General features: G+C 40.9%; 1 protein-coding gene across 10 annotated transcripts in view; it reads right to left on the reverse strand.

The window, feature by feature from the left end:
* Positions 1-23909, reverse strand: part of ADAMTSL1 (ADAMTS like 1) — a 639880-nt gene that overhangs the window by 215255 nt on the left and 400716 nt on the right. For all 10 annotated transcript variants that reach the window (XR_002104654.1, XM_019554877.1, XM_019554882.1 and 7 more), the window contains 2 exons: positions 22608-22844; positions 5732-5858 (listed from right to left, as the gene is read on the reverse strand). Coding sequence is in view for 9 of the 10 variants with exons in the window: in XM_019554877.1 (XP_019410422.1) it covers positions 5732-5858; positions 22608-22844 (364 nt within the window). In the remaining variant the exon portion in view is untranslated. The remainder of the gene's footprint in view (positions 1-5731; positions 5859-22607; positions 22845-23909) is intronic.

Consider the following 23909-nt stretch of genomic DNA (forward strand, 5'->3'; position numbering starts at 1 on the left):
AAGCATAAAGAAGGAAATACAGGTTTGTTAGGAGAAGGTGGGTTTTTTGTTTTGTTTTTGTTTTTAATGCAATGACCTGCAATTAAAATGGTAGTTGCCAAAAGTAACCCCTCATTCCAGAAAACAACGCAGGCCCCAATCCCAGGAATATTTAAGGACATATTTAATTTTACCCTTGGGAGTAAAAGCAACCCCCCCCCCCCCCCCCCCCACTATGAGGGTCAGTGGAGCTACACACATACATAATGCTATATAGGCCTGTACTGAAGCTTTCAGGGCCAAAACTTAAGATATTAGAATCCAGTATGCCTGTCTGGAGGCAGAACTGATCTCTTATCTGGGACCTGACTAACAAAGAGAACATCCATATGGCATTTATCAGGTTTAGTCTACAAACAAAGCCCAGCCAGTGTAATTATGTGAAATCGTCACACTCCCTGGCCAATGTAGCTCAGCCAGCAAAACTTCTGATCTGAATATGCATGTGTGGAGAGAAGAGAATGTCTGTTGGCTTAGCTAATGTAGCCTGAGGAGGCAGTGTAACTATGCTGGCAGAAAAACTCTTCTACCAGTAGGTCTCTCTTATAGCCAACACAGCTATAGCAGCCGATGCTCCAGAACTGGGACACCTCTCCGTCATACGATGGACATATCTGAATGATACAGACAGAGAAGTATTTGAACAAGTCTCAGCTCTCATTGCAATTCTATATATTTTCTAATGATCTCTCTCCAAGGACACTACATAGCTATCTTTTTAGCTACCATTTGAAGATTGCCTTTGTCATCTCCAGTCACAGATCTGTTTGTAAGAGGTAGCATTCAAATTCATTGCCTACAGGGGACAACATTCCACATTTTAAAAGTATTTATATCCCTACATCTGGAAATAGGCATCGAGTATAGGAGTTGGCAATTTTTTTTTGTTTTGTTTTGTTTTTTTTAACAGACAGCTGGAATGACCCTAGTCGGACAGACCCCAGGACCAGGCCACCTCTACTGCTTCTTTCTGCTGGCCAGCTGCAGCATGGAGTAGAGAGAGCTCCCTTTCCACTAAAGCCTCCGATGGCTGGCTTTCACATGGTGTGGACAACTCCCCACTACTAAATGCTGCCAAAGCCGGGGCTCTGCAGGCTGGATCTAATGGCATTTTCAAAAGGTTCTCAGTAACCATCTCCTTTTCAAAATCTTACTAGAGACTCACTTGCATATTTATGTTCCTAAAAAGTTTTGCAAGTTTATCCCATCAGCTTTAGCCATCATAACTGTTGATTGAGGGCTGTGCAACCTGTACTGGTACTGAACAAAGTAAAAAAGAGTTTGTGGGGATTCATTTTTAAACCCAGAATGAATTTCAGCTGAAACATGATACTTGCTGCCTACAACCCAGTAGGTAAGCTTCGTTTGTGCAAACTCTCATCGGAAGCAAACCTTCAGCGCACATACACTGATATTTGGCATAAAGCAAATTTAAAATGTCATGTTTGTTTGTTCAAAATCCCCACTGTGCAAGGAGTTACGTGCGTCATCCAATAGGAAACAGAAACAATACTATGTGACATACGCAACCAAGCAACACAGGACCATGATGAAATTCAAAGGTCAGTTACTGGCAATGAGGAATGGATGAGCAATTCATAGTCTAATGTTTTAACCATAATTGTCCCACCCCAATTGCTTGTTATACCCATCTGCTGTCTCTTGTTTTTATAAGATCTCTTTTACAGACGGGGCCTACATTTTAGTTACACATTTCTGCAACAGTGCCCTGATCCTTCACAGGGGTCTTTTTGTGTTGCACTGATGCAAAGAAATAATATTTAAAATGAATTATTCATATCAGAAAATAATTTGTAAAGAAAGCTAGAAAGGGTTTTAGATTACAAGCATATCTAAGAATTTCTCCATCTGCTTGCAAACATTTCAGAAAGAGTTAAAAGGAGTGGAGGTGGAGAAGTTAGATTTACTTCCTCTATCCTTTGTTATGAATGATTCCCACAGTTCTACCTCAGCAATGCAAACACCTTCCTCAGATTATTCCTCTCCTTCCGCCCCACAAAAAAAATGTCTTTGCCTTCTGTCCCTCCCACCTCTACTAGCACATTAAGATTCAGAAGTTCACCATGCTAATTACTGCAGTGTGTGGTGTTCTGTATTCAACAAGTCGTTCCGACAGAGCAGAGATGATTCTATAAACAAACCCCTGTCAATATTCCTCACAGAAACCAAATGCAAATATATCGGTCAGACCCCAGCTCCATGTGGTGGCAAATGACTGGGAAGATGATGGTCCAATTGCTCACGGATCCTGGTACTCATTAGCAGAGCAGACAGAGCAAACACCAGCACACATTGCTTGCGACAAGTTTTATTCAGAATGGAGGCAGCTTCAGGCAAAGGTCCCAAAAAACAATAAACCAGGGACATTCCCTGAACAACAGTTCTTTTCAACATTTATACACCTTGGTTCATACATATTGACATTTATTCCACCCTTGTCTCTCCTTTGGTTCCACCCATTTCTCCTCCTAGCTCAAGCTCCACCTCTGTTTACTGTTTGCTTCCTTATGCATGCGCTCTTAGTAGAGAGGCATGTAGATGGATGAAATGCATAAGACTTTGACCCCTACCTTCTTTTGGTCACTTGTGATTTCTTGCTGGTTCTTGCTGATTTTTCTTGCTGACTTCCCCATCTCCAAGGCTGTATTTCTGCTTTTGTCTCCTGACACTAGTTGGTGGGCTCTTCTATTTTTACTTAAAGCATCATGCACTTTGCACCCTAACCACCATGTTAAGAATCCACTTACTGAAGCATTAGCTAAGTTGGTTGCTTTTAATATATCATTCCACCTTGTGACCAGAAGCTTTTGCTGAGACACAGGAACAAGCCTTTATTCAACTGCACAACCAGCACCCCCAGATTCCATATCATTACCCCAAAATCCATATCGTTACCCTAACAATATCCAGTAAGATTTCATAGACATTAGAGCTGGAAGGGACCTTGGAAGATCATCAAGTCCAGCCCCCTGCCCCAGAAGCAGGAAGTCAGCAGGGGTCATAGGATCCCAGCAAGATAAACATCCAAACTCCTCTTGAAGATGTTCAAAGTAGGTGCTTGAACCACCTCCAGCGGCAGTCTATTCCAGGCATTGGGAGCTCAGACAGTAAAGTAGTTCTTCCTTATGTCTAGCCTGAAACTATCATGGAGGAGTTTGTGACTGTTTGACCTTGTTATCTCCTGGGGTGCTCTGGTGAACAGATGTTCCCCCAGATCCTGGTGAACACCCCAAATAAATTTATAGGTAGCCACCAGATCACCTGAGCCTGTGTTTTTCCAGGCTGAAGAGTCCCGTAGCTCTCGGCCTCTCATCATAAGGTCTGTTTTCCTGACCTCTGATCATGCGCGTGGCTCTCCTCTGGACTCTCTCAAGCTTCTCCACATCTTTTTTGAATTGTGGAGCCCAAAACTGGATGCAGTGCTCCAGCTGTGGCCTCACCAAGGCTGAGTACAATGGGAGAATGATGTCCTGGGATTTGCTTAAGAGGCATCTATGGATGCAAGCCAACACTTTGCTCACTTTACTAGCTGCAGCATCACACTGAAGGCTCATGTTCATCTTGTGGTCAATCATGACCCTCCAAGTCCTTTTCATCCATAGTGCTAGCCAGTGTAGCATTGTCAAGCCTATAAGCATGCTGCGGGTTTTTCTGTCCAAGGTGGAGAATCTTGCATTTTTTGGCGTTAAACACCATCAGATTCTCATCCACCCATTTCCTGAGCCTGTCAAGGTCAGCCTGGATCACCCTCCTATCCTCAGGTGCTTTACCCCAGAGTTTGGTGTCGTCGGCAAACTTGGCCAGTCTGCTTCTGATACCAATGTCCACATCATTAATAAAGATGTTGAACAGTGTTGGCCCAAGAACAGAGGCTTGAGGGACCCCACTGGTCACAGCGCACAATGACGATTGACTTCCGTCAACCACCACCCTCTGGGTCTGACCATGGAGCCAATTCCCCATCCAGCGGATCGTGGTGAAGCTGAGGCTGCAGTTGGCCAGTTTTGCTAAGAGGTGATTGTGGGATACCAGATTGAAAGCTTTTTTTTAAAGTCAAGATATATGACATCAATCTCTTCTCCCTTGTCACCTGGTCGTAAAAGGAAATAAGACTGGTCAAGCAAGACTTATCTGCAACAAATCCATGCTGACTATTCCTCAGGATGCTGCCATTGGCCAATCTGTTAAGAATAGTCTCTTTGATAATTTTTTCTAATACCTTCCCCAGGATAGAATGTCAGGCTGATGGGCCTGTAATTTGCCAGATCCACTTTCCTCCCTTTCTTTAAGATAGGCACCACATTGGCCTTCTTCCAATCTTCGGGCACTTCACCAGGGTGCCAGGAGTTCTCTAAGATCCATGACAGGGGCTGAGCTATGATGCTTGCCAGCAACTTGAGTACCCTCAAGTGTAAACTGTCAGGGCCAGCTGACTTGAAGGTGTCCAGCCTCTCAAGGTATTCCTTCACTGGGTCAGCATTGATGGAGGGGAAGGAAATACCTTCACCCAGGCATTCTCATCCTGTAATGGGACTGGTGAAAAACCAATGCAAAGTACCCATTTAGCAAGTTGGCTTTTTTTTGTGCATCGGTTGTCAGTTGTCCCATTTGGTTTATCAGGGGTCCAATATTGCCCTTGCTTTTCCTCTAGCTCCCCACATATCTAAAAAAGGACTTTTAATTGTCCTTGATACTTGTAGCTAGTTGGAGTCCAGTTGCAGCCTTGGCTTTCCTGGTTTTTTCCCTGCAGGTCCAGACCAGCGCAGAATATTCCTCCTTGTAGGTCTTTCTTTTTAGACGCAGGAGGTCTGCTAGTTCCTGGTAGAGCCAAGGGGGCTGCTGTGCCCTTTTGCTGCCTTTCCTCCAATATCCAACAGAAATCTACAAATGTACACACACACATACGCAACCTCCCAGTAGAAATTACAGCATTACTTGAAACTTTAAGGTCATGTACCATACAGCATTTAACCCCCACACCCCAACAATTCTAAAGATGCTAAAATCCTAAATAAAAATAATTCTAAAAATGCAGACTTGGTTCATTCAGTGGACATAGTAGTGGAAGAGAAAAGCAGGTGCACAGTAGGACAAATATGCTCCCATAGGAGTGAACTCTGAGCTACTATACCTAGCCTGCAGTATAAGCCACACTATATAGGCACAGAAAGCTCTGAGGTGGAACTATATCTCAGAAAGACATCATCATTCCTTCCCCACATCCCTTTGCTCTGCTTAGGAGGAAGTTAGTTTACCCCTTCTAAGGATGCTTTATCTTCCAGACTAGGTGCCTTCCCATGTAAGCTGCCTAGCAAATGGAGTGGGTAGGGGCACGTCTCCTATTCCTTACCCACTGATTTGAGATGGGGAGTGCTGGGCAACAGCTCTTTGCTCTTCCACTCTCTTCTCATTTGGGGCCAGAGGCACAGTATGAGTAGCTCTAACTCAGCCAACCAAGAGAGTGAGGAGAGGTGGCTTTAGTTTGCCTTACTCCCCCATATGGCTAAACAAGGACCAGAGTCTGTCTGTTCTTCCAGATGATTGTGAATTTTTCTGTAAGGGGAGTAAAATGATGCTTTCCCTGCCTACTTGGTCCTCTGACACATTAACATCATCCCTTCCAGTTAGCAGTGCTTGTTGTACCCCTTTGAGGTGAAAGTCAATAGCTTACATTTATTTGCTGAGAGTTGAGATTTATATTGGCCTCGAACCAGCCGGCAGGTGGACCCATCGCCATTGCAGACCCCACAGTTATCTTCCTTGACAGTGCTTCCCAACTGGTGATCACAGCCAACAATCTGACAAGAAAGAAAGATGTGCAGTTCAGCTTGAGCACCTACTGACTGCTGGATCCATCTCTGCAACTAATTACTGCCAGATTTCTCTCACATTATCTCCAGGGGGCTATAATGTATGTTAGCAATGAAAGAGCCTAAATGAATCTGGCTGGCAGTATGAACTCAAACTCATGAGCTATAGAGCAAACAAGCATCTAAATGGCTTTTGCAGTTCATATGGAGAGGAAAGCATATTTGGTTTTGTAAACGCTTCCTGGTAAGAGTATTATCAGAGTCACATCTTAAAATTTTCAGAGAGAAATTTACATAGTAGAGTTACAGAGATGCACACATACAATAAAGAGCAGTACTGATAACTAAGAAACTCTCTGGGATTCCAGTAAAGTCTTACTTCCTATGCATTTGGGGAAAAAACACACATGGTTTTAATGATATTTGACAATAATCCCATTTCACACAATCAAAGGCTGTGCTTAAATAATATTAAGGTTGTGATAATGGAGGCGAAACACTGGTTTAAGGAAAGGTCGAGGGGTTAGGCATCGTACTCCCAATTCTGCATGTATTTGGGCAAATCATTTGGATCAAAATTTTTTAAACCTGAGTAAATAAAGGAAGCACCTAAATCCATACCGAAACTCTTAAGAAATGTACAGGGCTTAATGAACTCAATGGGATTTATACTTATTTAAGCCAGTTGTGAAACTGACCTTTCCATCTGGACTGATCCATGGCCTCAAATTATGGATTTCACTCAACATGGATGGAAATCCAAGAAATTGAACACATCCATTCAGAATTACATATTTCACATGCTAAGTAAAAGCTAAAAGGCTTTCTAGCATGCTGGCTTGCAAAGCAAGTAGTGGAAAAGGTTTGTAATAAAAATCCTTATATATTTCTGATAGGGACTGTAGGCCAAATGTACAAGACACATAAACAGGGTGAATTATGAATACAGTGTTAACTTTTTAACTCAGAATTTTCATGCTTCTGTGAGTGTAAGTTAAACAATGGAGTGCCAAATTCTAGGTAGTGATTATAACAGGTGCAGCTGTAAACACAGATAAGTATCAGCTGGGCTCATAAAAAAACCTACATGTGCAAAATGGACAACTGTTTGTGTAAACGGGTTATGAGACGTGTTCCTGACTTACTTGTACATATCCTTGTTTGTGGGCACTACTGTGAAATTATGCTGGTGCAACATCGTGACCATATTTTTGCAGTCTCTCCCTTTATAGCCTCATTATCATAAGGAAGATTTAATATTAAATATTTGGCAGTTTAATTTTTCTTTTTACTGAAGAATTCTTCAGAAGTAATAAAATATTACGTTCATATAATAATACCTTCAGGGGATAACATTTGTCATAACTTTTCATTTTGTACGTTAAAAACAATTGGATAAATTCAGTTGTGATTGAAGCAGATAAAGTGTCTTTCACTTTATCCACTTCGATCATGTCTAAATTGAGCCTGATCTAATGTATTTGTGTATTAGCCGTAGTGACCTGTTATCATTTCATGAAAGCTATAGACTTAATGTGTATGTGGTTCAAAATGTTTAGCATGTACAAAAACTGACAAGAAAAAAAGAGACCATTTAGCCTACAAAATCATGTCAGATGAAGGTTAAACTACAGAGTTTAAAAAGTTAGGACTCACTTGGTTTCAACTACCCATTTAAAGTATCTGAACACAGATTATGAATCCTGTGAACGGAGGTATATTAGATATAATGCTCCTTAAACCCTAAATGAGAACATTCCTGTGGAGATTTAATACACTTCAGCTCATGCTCATATCTTAAGTTGATTTACCTTAATTTTCCTGAGTATCCTGAGGTAAGTCAGTCCTATATAGAGAACTTGAATGCCACAAAACAATATAGACACAATATCAGAGATTCAGATAACTTTATTTAAACCTGAATAATAGCCAACATATACATGCCAGGCAAAAGAATCCCATTGTCAAAAGAACTACTGACATTTCCCCTTAGTATATCCTAAGACTCCTATTTCAGAATGAAATCCAAATCAAAATGTGCCTAATGACACCTCATATTGGAAACCACATGTGAATTCCTTGGGGATGAAAGGTGCCTCACATAAAATTGAAGTGTTATCCATCCCATTTCAACACCATTGTTTACCAGCATGAGCCTTCATAATTTCTGTGACTCACCAACAGTCATATTGTTTTGAGATGAAGTCTCATTATATCTTATTTATAAATTGAGCAATGTCAGGCCAGGTTACTACTTGTACAGGAGATGACCATGCAAAAGCCTAGATATTTTAGATTACAAGTTTACAAGTTGGGTCTTTACTTGTATATATATAGAAGTCAGCCTAAAAATAATACAGTGAAACCTGTCTAAGACAGAATCAACAAAACCAGGAAAAAATTGGCTTTAACTGTTTTCTATTTTCTAGAGGAAGTTTCACAGCCCCTCTGCTCAATGGTCTCGGCTGTTTAGCCCCTCTGCTCTGCTTGGTGCTCATTCAGATGCACATACAGGGCAACTGCTTTCCGTGATCAGAGAGTGATTCTACAAATTGGCCTTCACCACTCATTTTCACATTAGTTTCCAGCTTATACAGATTAATATACATAATTCCCCAGAAGGCAGGCCAGAAGTGTAGACATTTTTCTAGCCTGAGCAGATTTCCAACTTTTACAGGTTCCATCTGAGACAGATTTCACTGTATTGTGTTCCTGATAAGCAAGGGAGGATGAGACAGTTCCTCTATGAGGATAATCATTCTCCCTCCACTAAGAGGGAGGGTCTACATCTGACAGAGTTTGAGTGATGGCCTGCCACTGCAACATTATTTTCATCTCCCTAAGTTGTTCTGTGAGAATTGGGGTCAGAAAGAAGATGGATATTGCTCCTGTACATGGCACAGTACTCACAGGGAACTGACCAGGAATGTAGTGCTTACCTAGCGTTATCTCTTTTATTATTCAGCTCCACGATGTGAACCATGCACAGAGAAGAGGACTGGTGCAGTGGCCATAAGGAAAGCCCACAAGTATGCTACTTCCACAGAAACAGTCCTGTTATGGCTGAGGGACAGGGCTTCTGTGGAGATAGATCTGCCAAGAATTTCCCACCAAATACATGTCAAGGGAGATATAGTCCAGAGACCAAGAAGTCTGGTCCACTGGGGTAATGGTGAAGTGAAGCTCTCATTGATGATCTACAGCTCTCAGTGAGGCACTGTGGCAGCTCAGGCAGACAGAGAGATGAATGTTGACCCAACCTGAAACAAAATATTGTCATTTTTTGTTGGTGGGGGAGGAGAACACATTTCACTCAGTGAACAGGTTTTGGAAGGTCTTTCTTCCATCATAATTTGAGATAAGAACAAATGCTGAAATATAGGAATTTCTTGTGGGAAAGAAATTCTATTTCTCAATCAAGCCTAGTGCTAACCACCTCAGATTTCAGGATCATATGGGGGTTGAGAGAGATGAAATCTCTGGAATTTCTTAGAGTTGGAATTCTTAGAGTATCTAATGTACCTTATGTATGGTGGGGACAACCCATGCTCTGCAATATGCTAGAACATGAAATATCAGTAGCAGCAATCATTCTATTCACTGATGGTCTGAACCAACATCCACAGAATTCAATGAATTTGATTCAAACTCATCACTTCAGGCCCTTACTTTTTTTTTTCAATAGGCATTTCCATGGTATTCATTGCATTAAGTTTTGGATATATTTTGACAATTCCTGAAAATATCTCAGACACCACATAGAATAAGTCACCTTGCACGCTGTACCAAGTTGGGGAACGCGCAAGTTAGATCACCATTTAAAAGGCCATAATTTGCATAGTAGATGTTAGACACATTCAGTTCTTCAGTATCACCCACTAATAGTGTACACCCTGAAGTAAGCTGACTTTTTATTTTCCTTTTGGGCTTAGTGAAGGAAAAAAAAGATTTTATCAAAAAGCCAGAGTAATTCCAACTAATCCTTAGTTGGCTCGGACTGTTTTTTCCTCTGGCATGCAATGGTTCAGCTCAGAGGTAAAGATTCCATATTACATTTTAGGCTGAAGTCCCACATTTTGTGTTGAGTTTGGTTCCTTCCCATCACCCCATTTTAATGAACTGACAGCAAGTGAGCCAATGGAACAGACAACTGGGATACTTCTGACATTTAGACACACGCATAATTTTTTTTACAAGACAGTACATGAGAAAAGAAGGCCATGAAGCTAACAGAACAAGCGGCTTGCTTATAACTATCAGACTGAAGGTCTGACAGTGAGTTGGACCTTAACACTGTTTTGAACTCAGGCTGATGCACTGGTATTCCCTTGAACGTTAGTCTGGGTATGAAAAAGGATTAAGTTTCAGGCGATACCACGAATTGGGACCATATTTGCACTTCAGTTACAGCGTCACTACATCCTTGCATTTTGAATGTACAGTGCTGGTATTCTGCACTTGCAGTACTATAGTGTCCTCCATTTTTTTAAATACAGCCTTTCTTTGGAATTTAAATGGTAGATTCTTTAGGGTAGTTCTTCCTAACTTGAGATCCTAGGCACTACTGCAATTCAAATCATAAATAAAAGGAATAATATACAATGACTGAGGTAAAAACACTGGTGACCACTAGCTACACTAGTAAAAGTATACCCTATGATAAGAGCAATCTGTATGGTGTGTTGGGACCAGAGCCAGGTGCTATTTGCAATTGTTCAGTAAATGTAAACAGATTTCCATTTATGGAAGCTTTGCCAATTGTTCTATTTATCCAAGTATCTAATATCCACAGTTCAATACTGGAACTTTGTGGTTAGCTGAATCACTCATTTGGTATTGTTTCTGTTCCCTGACTGGATTCTCTCTCCTTCAAAAGACAATGAAGGCTGGCTTAACTAACTGGGACTCTGATTCTTAAAAAAATGATTGGGGGTAGAGGGGGTGGGAGGAGGGGAGGAAGAAAGAAAAAGAAAGGTGAGAACAGAAAATAAATAGGGGTAGGCAATTTGGAGAAATGTAAAACCTTTCCCGTTTGTCTTTATTATATATGCAAAAATATGGACCAGAGATTTCTGAATGCTTGGATTCCTTCCAGATCAAAAAAAAGTGAAAGAGAAACACACACTTTGAAGCAAGATCCAGTGGGTTTATGGTAGATGCTGTTTCTTTTTATACCTTCACAGAAAGTAAGGGCATCTGGTTATGGAGTCACAGTCTTTTTGCTCAGGGACCACTGCTAGTTTGCCAAGGGCTTACACACCTGTCTCCTTCCTGTCTGAATAGTAACCTAATGCCAAGGCTCTGAAAGAAGTATTTGAGGAACTATTGTGTTAATGTCATATTCCTATCTATGAACAATTATACTGTGCATATCTGCCAAAGTGTATTGATTATACTCACTGGGCTCCAGTTTCTGTCTCTTGGTCACTCATCATCATTCACCACAAATTATCATTCCAAAAAGTAATTGGGCATACATGTTTAGGCTCCGTTTTGAAAGCACAAGGTTATACATATATTTGTGTGTCTCATCTCTGCTCACCAGCAGCTTGGGGTTGGGGAACTGCTGAAGTATCGCTGAAATATGTGCAGCAATATTAACCTTCAGGTGTGCATACATAAATATTTCCCACTATTTTCATCATGAATATTCTGGCAACCTAATTTTTGCTTATACAAATATCCACAGAAAGTGAATAAACAGGGTTGCAAATACCTTTGAGGCAGATCTTCAGATTTTAGTATGTGAAGAAACATTTGGGAGTACTTTCTGAAGCATGTACCCAACAATACAGCAGAAAGGGAGGAACTGTGATTCATTTCCTTCTGGTGAAGCAAGATGAGACATGTTATCGAGTTTTGATTTGAGAGATCAAATGGACCTGTGTACTAATCAAAGGTCTTGGGAATATTTTGGTGAGAATGAGAGAAGAATCTTTCTGCAGAACCTTTGTCATGGGATTTATTACTGGTGACTGCAGGCAGGAAGGAAGGAACCTTGCAGGATGCATCTGCAAGGACAACTAGAAATATATAAAAGTTAGCACATTTTCCACAGAATTTCTTGTGAGAAAAACATAGAACTCCATGTAATCATTTTTACAATTATTTTTTAAACGTGAATTGCCTTTTAGTTAAGCTGGAGTATTTCCCTCTTTCTTCCTTGAGGTGTTATTACCATATTTTCCAACACGCACTTCCCCCACCTCAAAAAATACAAAACAAAAACCCCAGCTGCTGGAAACTGAGGTGTGCATTACTGGTGACGAGATATAGTAACAGCAGTTTCCCCTGCTTATGCTTTAACTGGGCAAAAGAAGCTGAACAAAGAACTGCCTTGGTCCTTAGCTGCTGATATTCAATTACTTACTACACAACCATTTTTGTTCATTCTGCCTTTCAAAACCAAGATATGAAGCTTATTTTAGGGCATGTTGTATGTGAGAAAATACAGTATTAATTCTTTGCATTATTGTAGCACCCAGGAGCCCACGCCACAAACCAGGAATTGATTGTACCAGGCACTGTACAAACACAGAACAAAAAGACTGTCCCCCAAGAACTTTACACACATCTTTTTATGATCATTACCGTTATTATTACTAGACCATGACTTTTGTGGGACTCTAGCCAAATGCAGGGATTCACCTGTTCAGAGTCATTAATGGCAAAGAACCCAAAAGAAAAAAAAATCCAGAAAATATTGTTATTGTGGTTAAAAGAATTCATTAGAAATTCTCAAGTGTTTCTATATCCTTTCTTACAATCTCCTCTGTATACAGCAGCTCTGCATTTACCAAGCAAGCCCTAGTTTTTAAAAGATTTAGAGTTAAGTCAAAACCATGGCTATGGGAAAAAGATAAATGGAGGGGAAAAAAGCAGAGTAATCCACTTTACATGGAAAAAACTGTTGTTTTTTCAGGTTGTTTTATTACTAGCTGCATAGCGTTTGCCTACCCACTAGAGTTAGTCTATTTAGAAGGGCACAAGGATCTAGGGACAAAGAACCATACCTAGTTAGCTCTCTGGTTGTAAAGAAAGCCTTGAATTTCCACATTCTTTAAGAAGTACAATTTAAAGATGAAACTGCCTATAAGCAGGGAATGAGAGAAAAACCTACACTGGAAGAAAGAAAGGCTTCTATCACATTTATTAACTCTTTTATTCAGTCATCTCATTCACCTTTTTTCTTCCTTTTGCTGTAGTTTGCTTCATGAATCTGCACTTCATTAGAGTAAAAACAAGACTCTGGCTTCCCCCTGTCCCAGTTAGTGAAACCAAGCGTTACCTGCTAGGGCTTGTGTTGATAAGTGAGAAGAATGTGAATAACTTTTTATTAAAAGAGCAGCTCTGCCATAGTAGATGATTATGGAAATATTTATTTATATCCTCTCTAGAAATACTACCAGTCACTTGGATATTTAACTCATTCAGCTGTTTGAGGGGGAAAAAGTTGCTAGGTTTCCAGAGGAAAGGAAAAATTTTCCAGCAGGAGATACAAGAATGATCTAACAGGAGCCGACATAAGAAAATACAGTGCCACAAGCCAGTCAAGGCAACTCGTCTCCAACACCGTGAGAACAATGTGCCTTGAGAAGCTGAAAGTAAATTAAATGAAGTCTGCCCTCTAGTCTCATTCTGGTCTTCCACATTGTGAAGAACTAAATTGTGAGAGCATTTAATTTGTCCTTGTTTCACTTGACATTGACTGTGATTCTTTGTCAGCGGTGATGACTTCATGGCATATTTGGTTATCACCACTCAGCCTTCTTTTCTGTTGGGCGTACATGCTTTCTGTTCAAATACAGGGCTCTTTTGTTGAGTTACAGTCCTCTGCCCGGATGATAATGTGGGTTTTGCTGGAGTGTACTACAGCTGACAGAAAGCACTTCAGTGTAAGCATTCTGATGTTTCAGTCAAGCAATCTGTACTCTTGAGGAACAAACTGTATCCATAGTTCCAATGCTTGAAAGAAATTCTAGTTCACTAAGCCATTAATAAAATTCTCCATGCTGTAATGTTAAGAAACAGTATCCCACTCTGACCCTCAGGCTGTAAGAGAATGAGTACACAGGGAAGGTGAAGACAGAGACAGCTCTTTTAATGGACAATGAACCCTATGTTGCATATTTAAAATAAAAGAGATTTGCTGTTGGTGTCAATGAGAGCTTGATCAAGCTCTCTTTCTCTCTTTCTTTTGGAAATTCTTAAAACTGCTGCTCATCAAAGACACGTCAGCACAGATGTTAAGCCTGAGCCACTACAGAATATGGGCAGCATTCAGTACACACTTCAGGCTTTCATCACAGAAAATAAACCTTCTGTGCATCATGTTCTGACCAACTTTTTCCAAACTAGAAGAGGGTGAGAGGAACACTGCCCCTGACTTCAACATCAGCACCCTGGGAAAACATGTGGAGCCAATATCCCTCATGAGTCTCTAAATTATTTCTGATTTTGAGGAGGATCTTTACAACACTTAATATTGTAAAACCTTTCCTTTAATGAAAGGAGGCTTGACATGCATCTCTTTGGGGCTCTGGCAGCCAACAGATGACTTGCTCAGATTGATACGTTGTATTTATTCTACTGAGAGGTATGAGTACATTGCGTTCTACAGTACTTGCAACCACCGTTGGCTCAGAATAGGAGAAGTAAGCTCAGGGCCTTGGAGCACAGGGGAAAACTAATGACTTCAACTCAGATTCTTCCATATAAGAGGCCCATAACTTCTCTACTATTTCTAAAACTGCTGTCTTCCAGCTACCCCATGCCACATGTATGTCGTTAGCTGGCACCATAATGTCTATGTGTAAGCATATGGTCATGATTCATCAGAACATCAGTCACATCCTCAGCTTTGCTACTTTACGAACTGTGCTGAAAGTGCACTGCACTGAGGAAAACCATTTTTTTTTCATAATAGAACAATGATTTGCAACAAGAAAGCCAAAATTCAAACTACTTTTTAGAGGTCTAAGAAATGTGAGTAGAGCAATGTAGCCTGGAGTTCTAATGTAGTCTAGATGTTCAAATGTCATTAATGATTATGGGTGTTCAATGCTTTCTGAAAATGTAGCCCCTTAATAATGCCTCCAGTTGGGCACACAAAAATCAAAGCACAAGAAATCAATAGTTATTCTGTGAAAATGAAATCCTTGGACTCCCACACACACTTCCATCATAAGCAGTGTGTTAGAATATTCAGTGAAGGTCAAACTGATTAAAGATGAATCCCATCAAAAATGGCTCCTAAATGTTGAGGAAAGGTAGTCTTCCTGCTGCCTCCATATTGCAGAAATGAGCAGGTTGCAAACGTCAAAGTTGCCATTTATGAGGGAAAATTCAACTGCCATTAAGGAGCTGAGGCAGATGAATTATGGGAGACTGAGACATATAACTAACTGCACTTGGTTTTCAATACTTCTATTTTAAGCTGGTTCCTGCACTACTTCTGCCAGAACCTTGAGAAAAGAAAAAGTATCAACAGTAAAAGTCGGTACAAGAGAGAGAAGTCCCTAAAAATGAACAGACACTAACAACAACCCAAATCCTGCCTTGTAGAGAACTGAGAAAACAGAGAGTATTTATTTCCACTTCACTATCACAGGGCACAAGATAACAATCACTCTTGAACCTCTGATATTCATGCCATGGGAATAAAAAGAAACAACCAAAGGATGATTATCTTTAGGTTTAGATACTCTGAAACTTAAGTTTTGGTTAGTGTTCAAGGGATATACAATATGCAGAATTAATGATTGGGAATATAGAGACCAGAAATGACTGCCACACTGTGCCAGCAAGTAATGGTTCCTTGTGTTTAACAGCGCATTGATGGAGCAAACAGCATATGACAGTATTGGCTACAATCCAATTTGTGATTTTGCAGTATGGGAACAAGAGGGCGCATTCCCTGGGCTAGGCAATCACACTCCTTTCCCTGCCTCCAGTCCCCAACTTCCAAGTTGGTTTGAGGACATGGGGGGAGGTGAAGAGAGGTAAGGCTCTGAGCAAAGTACTGTTGATATTAGCAGCACTCCCACCTACCTCAGCTGAGAGCCAGCTAACTGCTGCTGTTCACTCTGCAACTTGCCAGGCTCAGCCCATATGGAGAGGCAAAGGGCAGGGATCAATTGAAAGAAAGCTCCATTCCCACTTTTCAAGTGCTTGCTAAGTTCGCAACTTAAATGCCATTCTTTTAATTCAGTTTTTGAAAAACATAGTATGCAATTACATTGTGCTAATCACCATAATATCCAGACACCATTTGAAAGCATTTTTTAAGCTTCAGTGTTATCCTGATTAGTAATATTTTCTTTGCTGACAAGGAAGCAGAACAAGACTGATGGAAAGAACCTCTATACAGGACAGCAGTGTAGGAAAAAAAGAAACTCTTCATCCCTGTACTGAGAAATATCCAAGCAGAATATATGTACATGCTACAAACTGAAGATGGATAAGTAATGCCACATGATCACCTGTGATTGGTCAAATAGAGTCAGTAGGAGTCTTGTGCTATTGTTTCTGAACATCCAGTGCCAATACAATCAGTGCTCCCTCCATTCTGTCTCCCTTTTCTCATATATACATACACACACAAGCAAGCAAAGATAACAATATGGCAAAAGGGAAAAATACCATTCCAGCAAAAAAGAAATCTTGACATAGAAAGGACTGCAAAACAAGAGAATCAGAGTGAAGTATGTGAAAATGAAGAGGAGAAGCCTGGACATTTCAATACTCCTATATAATTATGGACATCAATGTTCATTAAAATGTTTTTCTATCATCTCCTAAAACATTCCTATTTTATCCTTCAGCCAGTATCCTTACAAAGAAGCTATTTCTTTCCTGTATTGAAACCAATATTTTAATACTGATGGATCTGTAATCTACTGCATATATTGTGATATAATAACAATAACTGTGATGAGATGACTGTGGATGTGGGGGGGCGGTCATACCTTCACTTTAGCAAGGCTTTCAATATTGTCTCCCACAACATTCTCACAAGCTAGCTAAGGAAGTATGAGTTAGATGAATGGACTGTAAGGTGGATAGAAAATTGGCTGGTTCATCAGGCTCAACATGTAGTAATCCATGGCTCTATGTCTAGTTGGTGGCTGGTATAAAGTGGAGTGCCTCAGGGGTTGGTCCTAGGCTGGTTTTGTTCAATACCTTCATTAATGATCTGGAAGATGGGATGGAGTGCATCCTCAACAAGTCTATGGATGACACTGAGCTGGGGGGAGTAGTATCTATGATGGAGGGAAGGGCAAGAGTTCAGAGAGACCTAGACAGATTGGGAGATTGGACCAAAAGAAATCTCATGAGGTTCAATAAGGAAAAGTACAATATCCTGCACTTTGGATGGAACAATTCTATGTACTGGTATAGACAAGGGACTGACTGGCTAAGCAGCTCTCCAGAAAAGAACCAGGAGGTTCCAGTGGGTAATACGCTGAATAGGACCCAACAGTGTGCCCTTGTTGTAAAGAAGGCTTACAGCATACTAGCCTGCACTGTAGGAGTGTTGTCAGCAGATTGAGGGAAGTGATTTATTCCCCTCTATTTAGCACTGGTGAAGCCACATCTGGAGTACTGTGTTCAGTTTTGGGTCTTCCACTACAGAAAGGATGTGGACAAATCGGAGAGAATCCAGAGGAGGAAAACAAAAATGGTTAGAGAATTGGGAAACATGATTTCTGAGGAGAGGTTGAGGGAACTGGACTTATTAAGCTTGGAGAGAGAAGACTGAGGGGGGATTTAATAGCAGCCTTTAACTGCCTGAGGGTTTGTTACAAAAAGGATGGAGCTAGGCTGTTGTCAGGGGTGGCAGATAACAGAACAAGGAGCAATGGTCTCAAGTCGCAGCAAGGAAAGTTTAGGTTAGATATCAGGAAAGCCTCTCTCACTAGGAAGGTAGTAAAGCACTGAAACAGGCTACGCAGAGAGGTTGTGGAGTCTCCATCCTTGGAGGTTTTAAGACCCAGCTTGATATAGCCTTGGCTAGGATGATCTAGTTGGAGATGGTCCTGCTTTGAACAGGCAAAGCCTTGACTGGGATGAGATAGTTGGAAATAGTCCTACTTTGAACAGGCAGTTGGACTAGATGACTACCTGAGGTCCCTTCTGACCCTAATTTTCTATGATTCTATGATCCAAATACAGTAACTATTCACTGCTTTTTTTTTTTTTGTAAGTTCTCAAATTCAAGTAAATTAAGTTATAATACTTCATGCCAAATACATTTTATATATGAACAAAAGCACAGGATAGAATTGCATGTAACTTGACACCTTCCTCTCTATATCCAGTTCAGTTCGTACCTTATATTGAACTGGACTAAGGACGGTTTAGAGAATCTAGCTGAATTTTATGGTGCTGGTGAAAATCTATTCCAGTATCTGCTGTAATAGCATGTATTTGTATTATTCCAGATCATAACCACATTAAACATTGCACCAGTTTAGATATTGTATGAGTAGTCCTATCAAGAACAGTTTAATGCACTGACATATATTTTACATTTAAATTTGAGAAGGGTGAGGCAGTGGTTTGTGGGAGCATTTCACTCTTACACTGAGAGCAGGGAAGTGGAATGTAAGCAACAGACTGGAAAGGGAAGAAACAAAACCCATATCTCTATCCACTCCTGGGCCGTCTCCTTACAGCACTGTTTGAAGCCTCTAGCTGGAACTGGGAGGCTCTTCAGACTTCCAGTGTAATTTGGCTTTTTGATCTATTATACGTGCCAAAAGCTGCCACCATTTATACTGGCAATTGAGGTATATAAAGTCATTTCACTGACTTGAACACTAATGGGCCTGATTGTTTTCATCAAGAGGAGGTTTGTCAACTGCAGGACAATTGTAGATGATGGTTGAATTGCTCCAGACTTTCAGCAGTGTCAATGAAGGTAGAACTTGGTCTCATAGATCTTGATTCTTTTCAGTTTTACAAAATCAAGCAGCTGTCTGCCTGCATGTATATGCAGCTGTCTAACTGAATTCTTCCACATCAAAAGTATGCACCTCATCAGACCTGTGTGTCTGCATGCACACCAGCACATCTCTAAAAAGGAGCACTATGCCAAGATGTTGCAGTTCTCTATTTTTTCCAAATGCCTTGAGACTTGTTTCAGAGGTATCAGTAACAGCTTCCTGAATCTTGATGAAATAATTCACATGCTTGTGCCTCTTGAGATATTTAGGCAACAGGGAGTCGTCTAGCTACACTTGCTTTCAAAGGCTGCCCCTTTAAGCCCCAAATGCTGTAAGCTTCAAAATGGGGCTTCACTGTGTTTTTTCACAGTGACAATTATCAAAACTGATTGTCCAGAGCTGCAGTAAAACATCTGAAATAAAACCTCAAATCACACAGTACACATCTCTTTTTGGCTTTCACTGCCAATTCAGAAATGCAAGTAAGTTAACCAAAAAGATCATTAGGGCCCAGATGTTAGGCAGCACATCAGTGTAAGAGGGGATGGAAATGCACCAAAGCAGGGAGTTCACACTAAGCTTTCAGAGAGCTCATAGAAGTCCTTTCATTTCATTTCTAGAGAGTCAGGACTCTTCAGGTTGGAGCTGAAGTGAGAGACATATGAATAAGATAGGGCTATCAGAGGTAAAGAGCAGTAGTTTTAGATGGGCAGAGAAAGTAAACTGCTCATCCCATATAGTATATTAAATTGGTCCATTCAGGTAACGTCAATAGAGCCATGCTGGTTTGCATCAGCTGAGGGTATGGCCCCAGATGTTGTTGGGACATGTTTCTTTACTAGTTGTCCATAGAGAGATCTGAAGCTATGTTAATCTGAAATCAGACAGAAGGCAAGGCAGGATAACTCTTTAAAGAAGATACACATTTTCATAGGCAACAACCTATATCTGAGATCAAGTAGGCTGCTGTCTATGAAAGCATATGTTAATGAATTAATCTTTAAAGTGTTACCTTGCCCTGCCTTCTTCTCGTTAATTTTGTGGAAGTCCCCATTCTGATCTGACATCACAAATCTTAATTATTAATATTATCATGCCAAGTTATTTAGATTAATTCACAGATTTCGGTGGAATCTGATGAACCACACCATGAGCACTTCTACGTCTTCAAGCTTACAACCTCTTGGACTGTCAACCATGCATCTTAATGTCCTCACCACCACAGCTCCCAGATGAGATTGTGAAGGAAGGGAGAACTCAATAAACAGGCAGCTGCTTGTTTGGATAAAGGGAAAATGTCCCATAAGTTACAATGGGGATGACAGATAAGAACAAAATCCACAATGTAAGGAAACATACTGCATGGATGCAGAAAGGATGGGGAAAGGTGGTGGCTGATATATGGAGAATACAAATATGACACTACATTGTGGAATAAAACATTGTAGATTACAACTGAAGAACATCTCAATTCTCTGTTCAAAGAGTATGATAATGTGATATATGTTACATCATAGTGTATGTACATCTATAAAATACATTGCATTTATTATGCAGTGCAGATTTACTGAACAGCAAATGGAACCCAGATTTTAGCTGGGTCTTCAAGGTATTAAAAAGGACAAAAAGTATAGGAAATTCCACCTGGAGAACATCACACGGTGCCTTTGGGCACTCAGGCTTGGAGACAGAAACTATGGAGCAGATAGAGCATGAGACCTATGAATTCTGCCAGTGCTGAGGATCTGTAGGAAAAGGAAGCTACATAAATTAGACTGAATGGTTATTAAAAACAACATTTTGCTTGCAAAACAGTCAATCTATTTCGATTTGCTAGAAGATTTAGTAGAGTAGTGATTCTCAGTCAAGGTGTTGTGCAAGATCCTTTCAAGGGTGATGCTGGGTCTCATATACCATTAGTACTGTTAGGTGTGCAAACACCTACACATGATTCATAAGACACATTCAGAGATTTCAAGTAGGAATGCATAGTGTTAAAAACATTCTGACCAGTTGCATATTTTTGAGTTTCTTGCAACAGAAGAACTGCTGTATTATTTTGCTGTAGTCAAAAAATGAATGAAAGCTAAGAGCTGGAATTTTTGAAAGGGTGCCCTGAGTCTAAAATGATTGAGAGCCACTGTACTAGAGTTTGCTAGGGCTAAAAGAAAAAAATATTCTGCTGTTCTTTTTGGTTCCTTTCAGAATTTTACAGCAATTTTTATTCTTTTTCCTGAGACACTCATACAACAAGGAAGGAAAAACTACTTTATAAGCTATGAAATTGTATTTTTAAACCACAAACGGGATAGGAAGGGGTATGGAAAGCAGGTGTAAGACTTGAAACTCTTTTAAATTAACTTAAAAAAAAAAACAAGCAAAGAAGATTTTGATTTGATGGTGTACCCCCTTAAAGAAGCTGTGATGTTAGGTGTGAACTGCATAAAACAGAGTGAAAAAATAAGTGTTTTATCACATGCTCAGAGTAGCTGGCTCCCTCTCTGTTGTTGCTGGTGCTGCTGCTGCTGATTGAAGTGTGATGAAAAATGACAAACATGATTTCAAACAAAAGGGTAACTTCATATACTATAAGAGGGGCAGAATTAAATAACAAAGAGCCCTGTTATACAGCTAAACCATTCAGCATCCAAACAAGAAGTTCCACATATATTCAAATTTTTATTATTTTTCTTTGTTTTCTTTTTTTTGCTACAGAATATGCTTGTTTAAAGATAGATGAACTATTCCATGTCAAATTACTTTATTAGGGCCTACGTATTTCTACTGCCAGGAAGAACTGATTTTGTCCCTGCGCTGCAAATTTGCAGCATGGGGAACATTTTTTCGGTCTCGCATGTGCCTCTTGTTCCATCTCAAAGGGGTTTCAGATGGGGCAAGAGGCATATGCACACTCATCTGGATGCACCCCATGTGTTCCCAAGCACATCCTAAACATATATTCCTCTTTGCATATCCTAAATTTGAAACTGTACCAATAAAGACACTATGAAGTGTCCTTCCATAGTTATACCTGAAACCCCAGTCTCTGAGATTAGTTACTAGGGAGACCCAGCATCTCTAAACCAATGATGATGAATGTCAGGGAGGGTAACGAATGGAGGATAGATCAGTGCAGATATACCCAGTTCAGTGCTCTCCCTCTAAAGCGTCAACTCCTGCCACAGTTGAAGACAGGATACTGGGCCAGATGGACCATTTGTCTGACCAAGTATGGCACTTCCTTCTTTTGTTTTTATGTTCTTAAGCCTGGAGTAACCCTACTGGCAAATTTATAGGTTTGGAGTCTGCAGGTAGGAGCAGGAGGTGGGGTGTTCTTGGGAGTGATCTGGCATAGTGCACTGCCATAGTGGCATACATATTCTCTGAGTGATTTGCCCAGAGTTACAGAACAAATCAGTGAAAGATTCCCCAGCCTTGTGCTCTGGCTCACAATGTAGTTTGTGGCTTGTTGAGAGAGCATTTTGATCAGTAATCCGCAAAGGCAGGGTAATTTCCTTGACCTTAGAAGGTTTTAATATATAAGAATGAAGTCTTAAATCCTTTCTTTTGGGGAATTTTTTTCAATAAGATTTTTCCTTTGTTCAACTCTCCCTTCAATATTTTAGAGAAAGCATGAAAAAGGTAGTGATTATAAACATATATTAAACCCCCCACCTAAAATTACATAAATATGAAGGGAACAAAGAAGGGAAGAGAGAATATATAAGGGACAGATATGCACGGCAAAAATTCATTAGAAAATACTCAAGGATCAGAACTTTAAGCTTACTTGGCACAAGCCACTAATGCACATATCCAGTGATTCAGTATAGCATCGTGTTCCATCGAGAACCTTTGGCGCCAGTTCTACAACCAGAGCTGTTCCTTTAGCTTGGCACTTCAGTGAACATGGGTTATCAGGATCATTAGAGACTGGAAGCCATTCATAAAAATGTCCCTGGTACTTGACATCATTATGAGCAGAGCACTGCTGGGCACGAAAATCTCCTGCTTCTGGAGGGCAGTCCTAATGAGGAGAAAGGGAGAAAAAGAAAAAGGTTAGGCAGTCTGTCCAAGAAGGCTCAGTACTTCATGCTGTACAGTGAAGAATGAACTTTGGCACAGGCACTTCTTTTCAGTTAGAGAAACATACTGGTCAAAATGCAGACATGTTCACCAATAGGGCCATCTTAAATATAGAAAGTTCAGCTGACTACTGTGCTGTCAGAGATTACTGCAGCAGTACTGAAAAGAACATTGCAAAATAATTTTCAACATAAGAAACACATTTGCTTGCCCTATTTGACAGTCCTGACACACTCCTAGGACGTGTCCACACATGCAAGTGTGTGCTTACAGCAGCTCAAATAGAAGCAGTACAAATTTGAGGTGGGGCTTTTTGCCTCAGCACCCATGCCAGGACATGCATTTGGTTGTTGTGCAGGTTGTGCCACTTGGGGCAAAATAACCCTGTCTGGCTCCTCTCGGATCTGTAGTCAGGGGGAGCTAGAGCCTGGAGCCAGTACCTGTGCTGTCCCCAGCAGTATTAAAACCTGCCCTGGCCAGCAACTCAGGGCTACTTGCCCTCAGGAGCTTCTGAGGGAGGAGCCTCTGGGAGGGAGTTGGCGACAACCCTTCCTGTCCCTTTGCTTCAACCTTGGTCTCAGGAGCTTCTGGGGTGGCCAGGCCCCTTTCTGCCTCTGGCTGCTGCTAGCTTGTTCTCAGAGCTTTTGAGGGTAAGCTGGCTGCACCCCTTCCTGCCTTGGGCTGCTGCTGTTACTGCCCCCAACAAGGGGGGGGGGTGTCCTCTGCTGCATGCTGCTACCTCCTTTTAGGGAAGGGCCCGCTGCACTCCAGCACCACACCCCAGCAACACACTCTACCTTCTGCATTCCTGTTCCAGCCTGCTGCCCAACCTGCCGCTGTGGTTGGGAGACAGCCTCAGGAGGCAGCCTGCGCTGCCTGTGGGCACCTCCCCCACCATCACTGCCAGAGCATAAAAGTGCCTTGCCTGCCCCAGCTGCCTTGGCAGGCCAACTCCCACCTTCACCTCCACTTTCACGAGTCACACACCCTGAGTGGCTGTACTAGA

Source organism: Crocodylus porosus, unplaced genomic scaffold (genome assembly GCF_001723895.1).
Source record: "Crocodylus porosus isolate Cpor-Errol unplaced genomic scaffold, CroPor_comp1, whole genome shotgun sequence".
In the NCBI taxonomy this organism is placed as follows: domain Eukaryota; kingdom Metazoa; phylum Chordata; order Crocodylia; family Crocodylidae; genus Crocodylus; species Crocodylus porosus.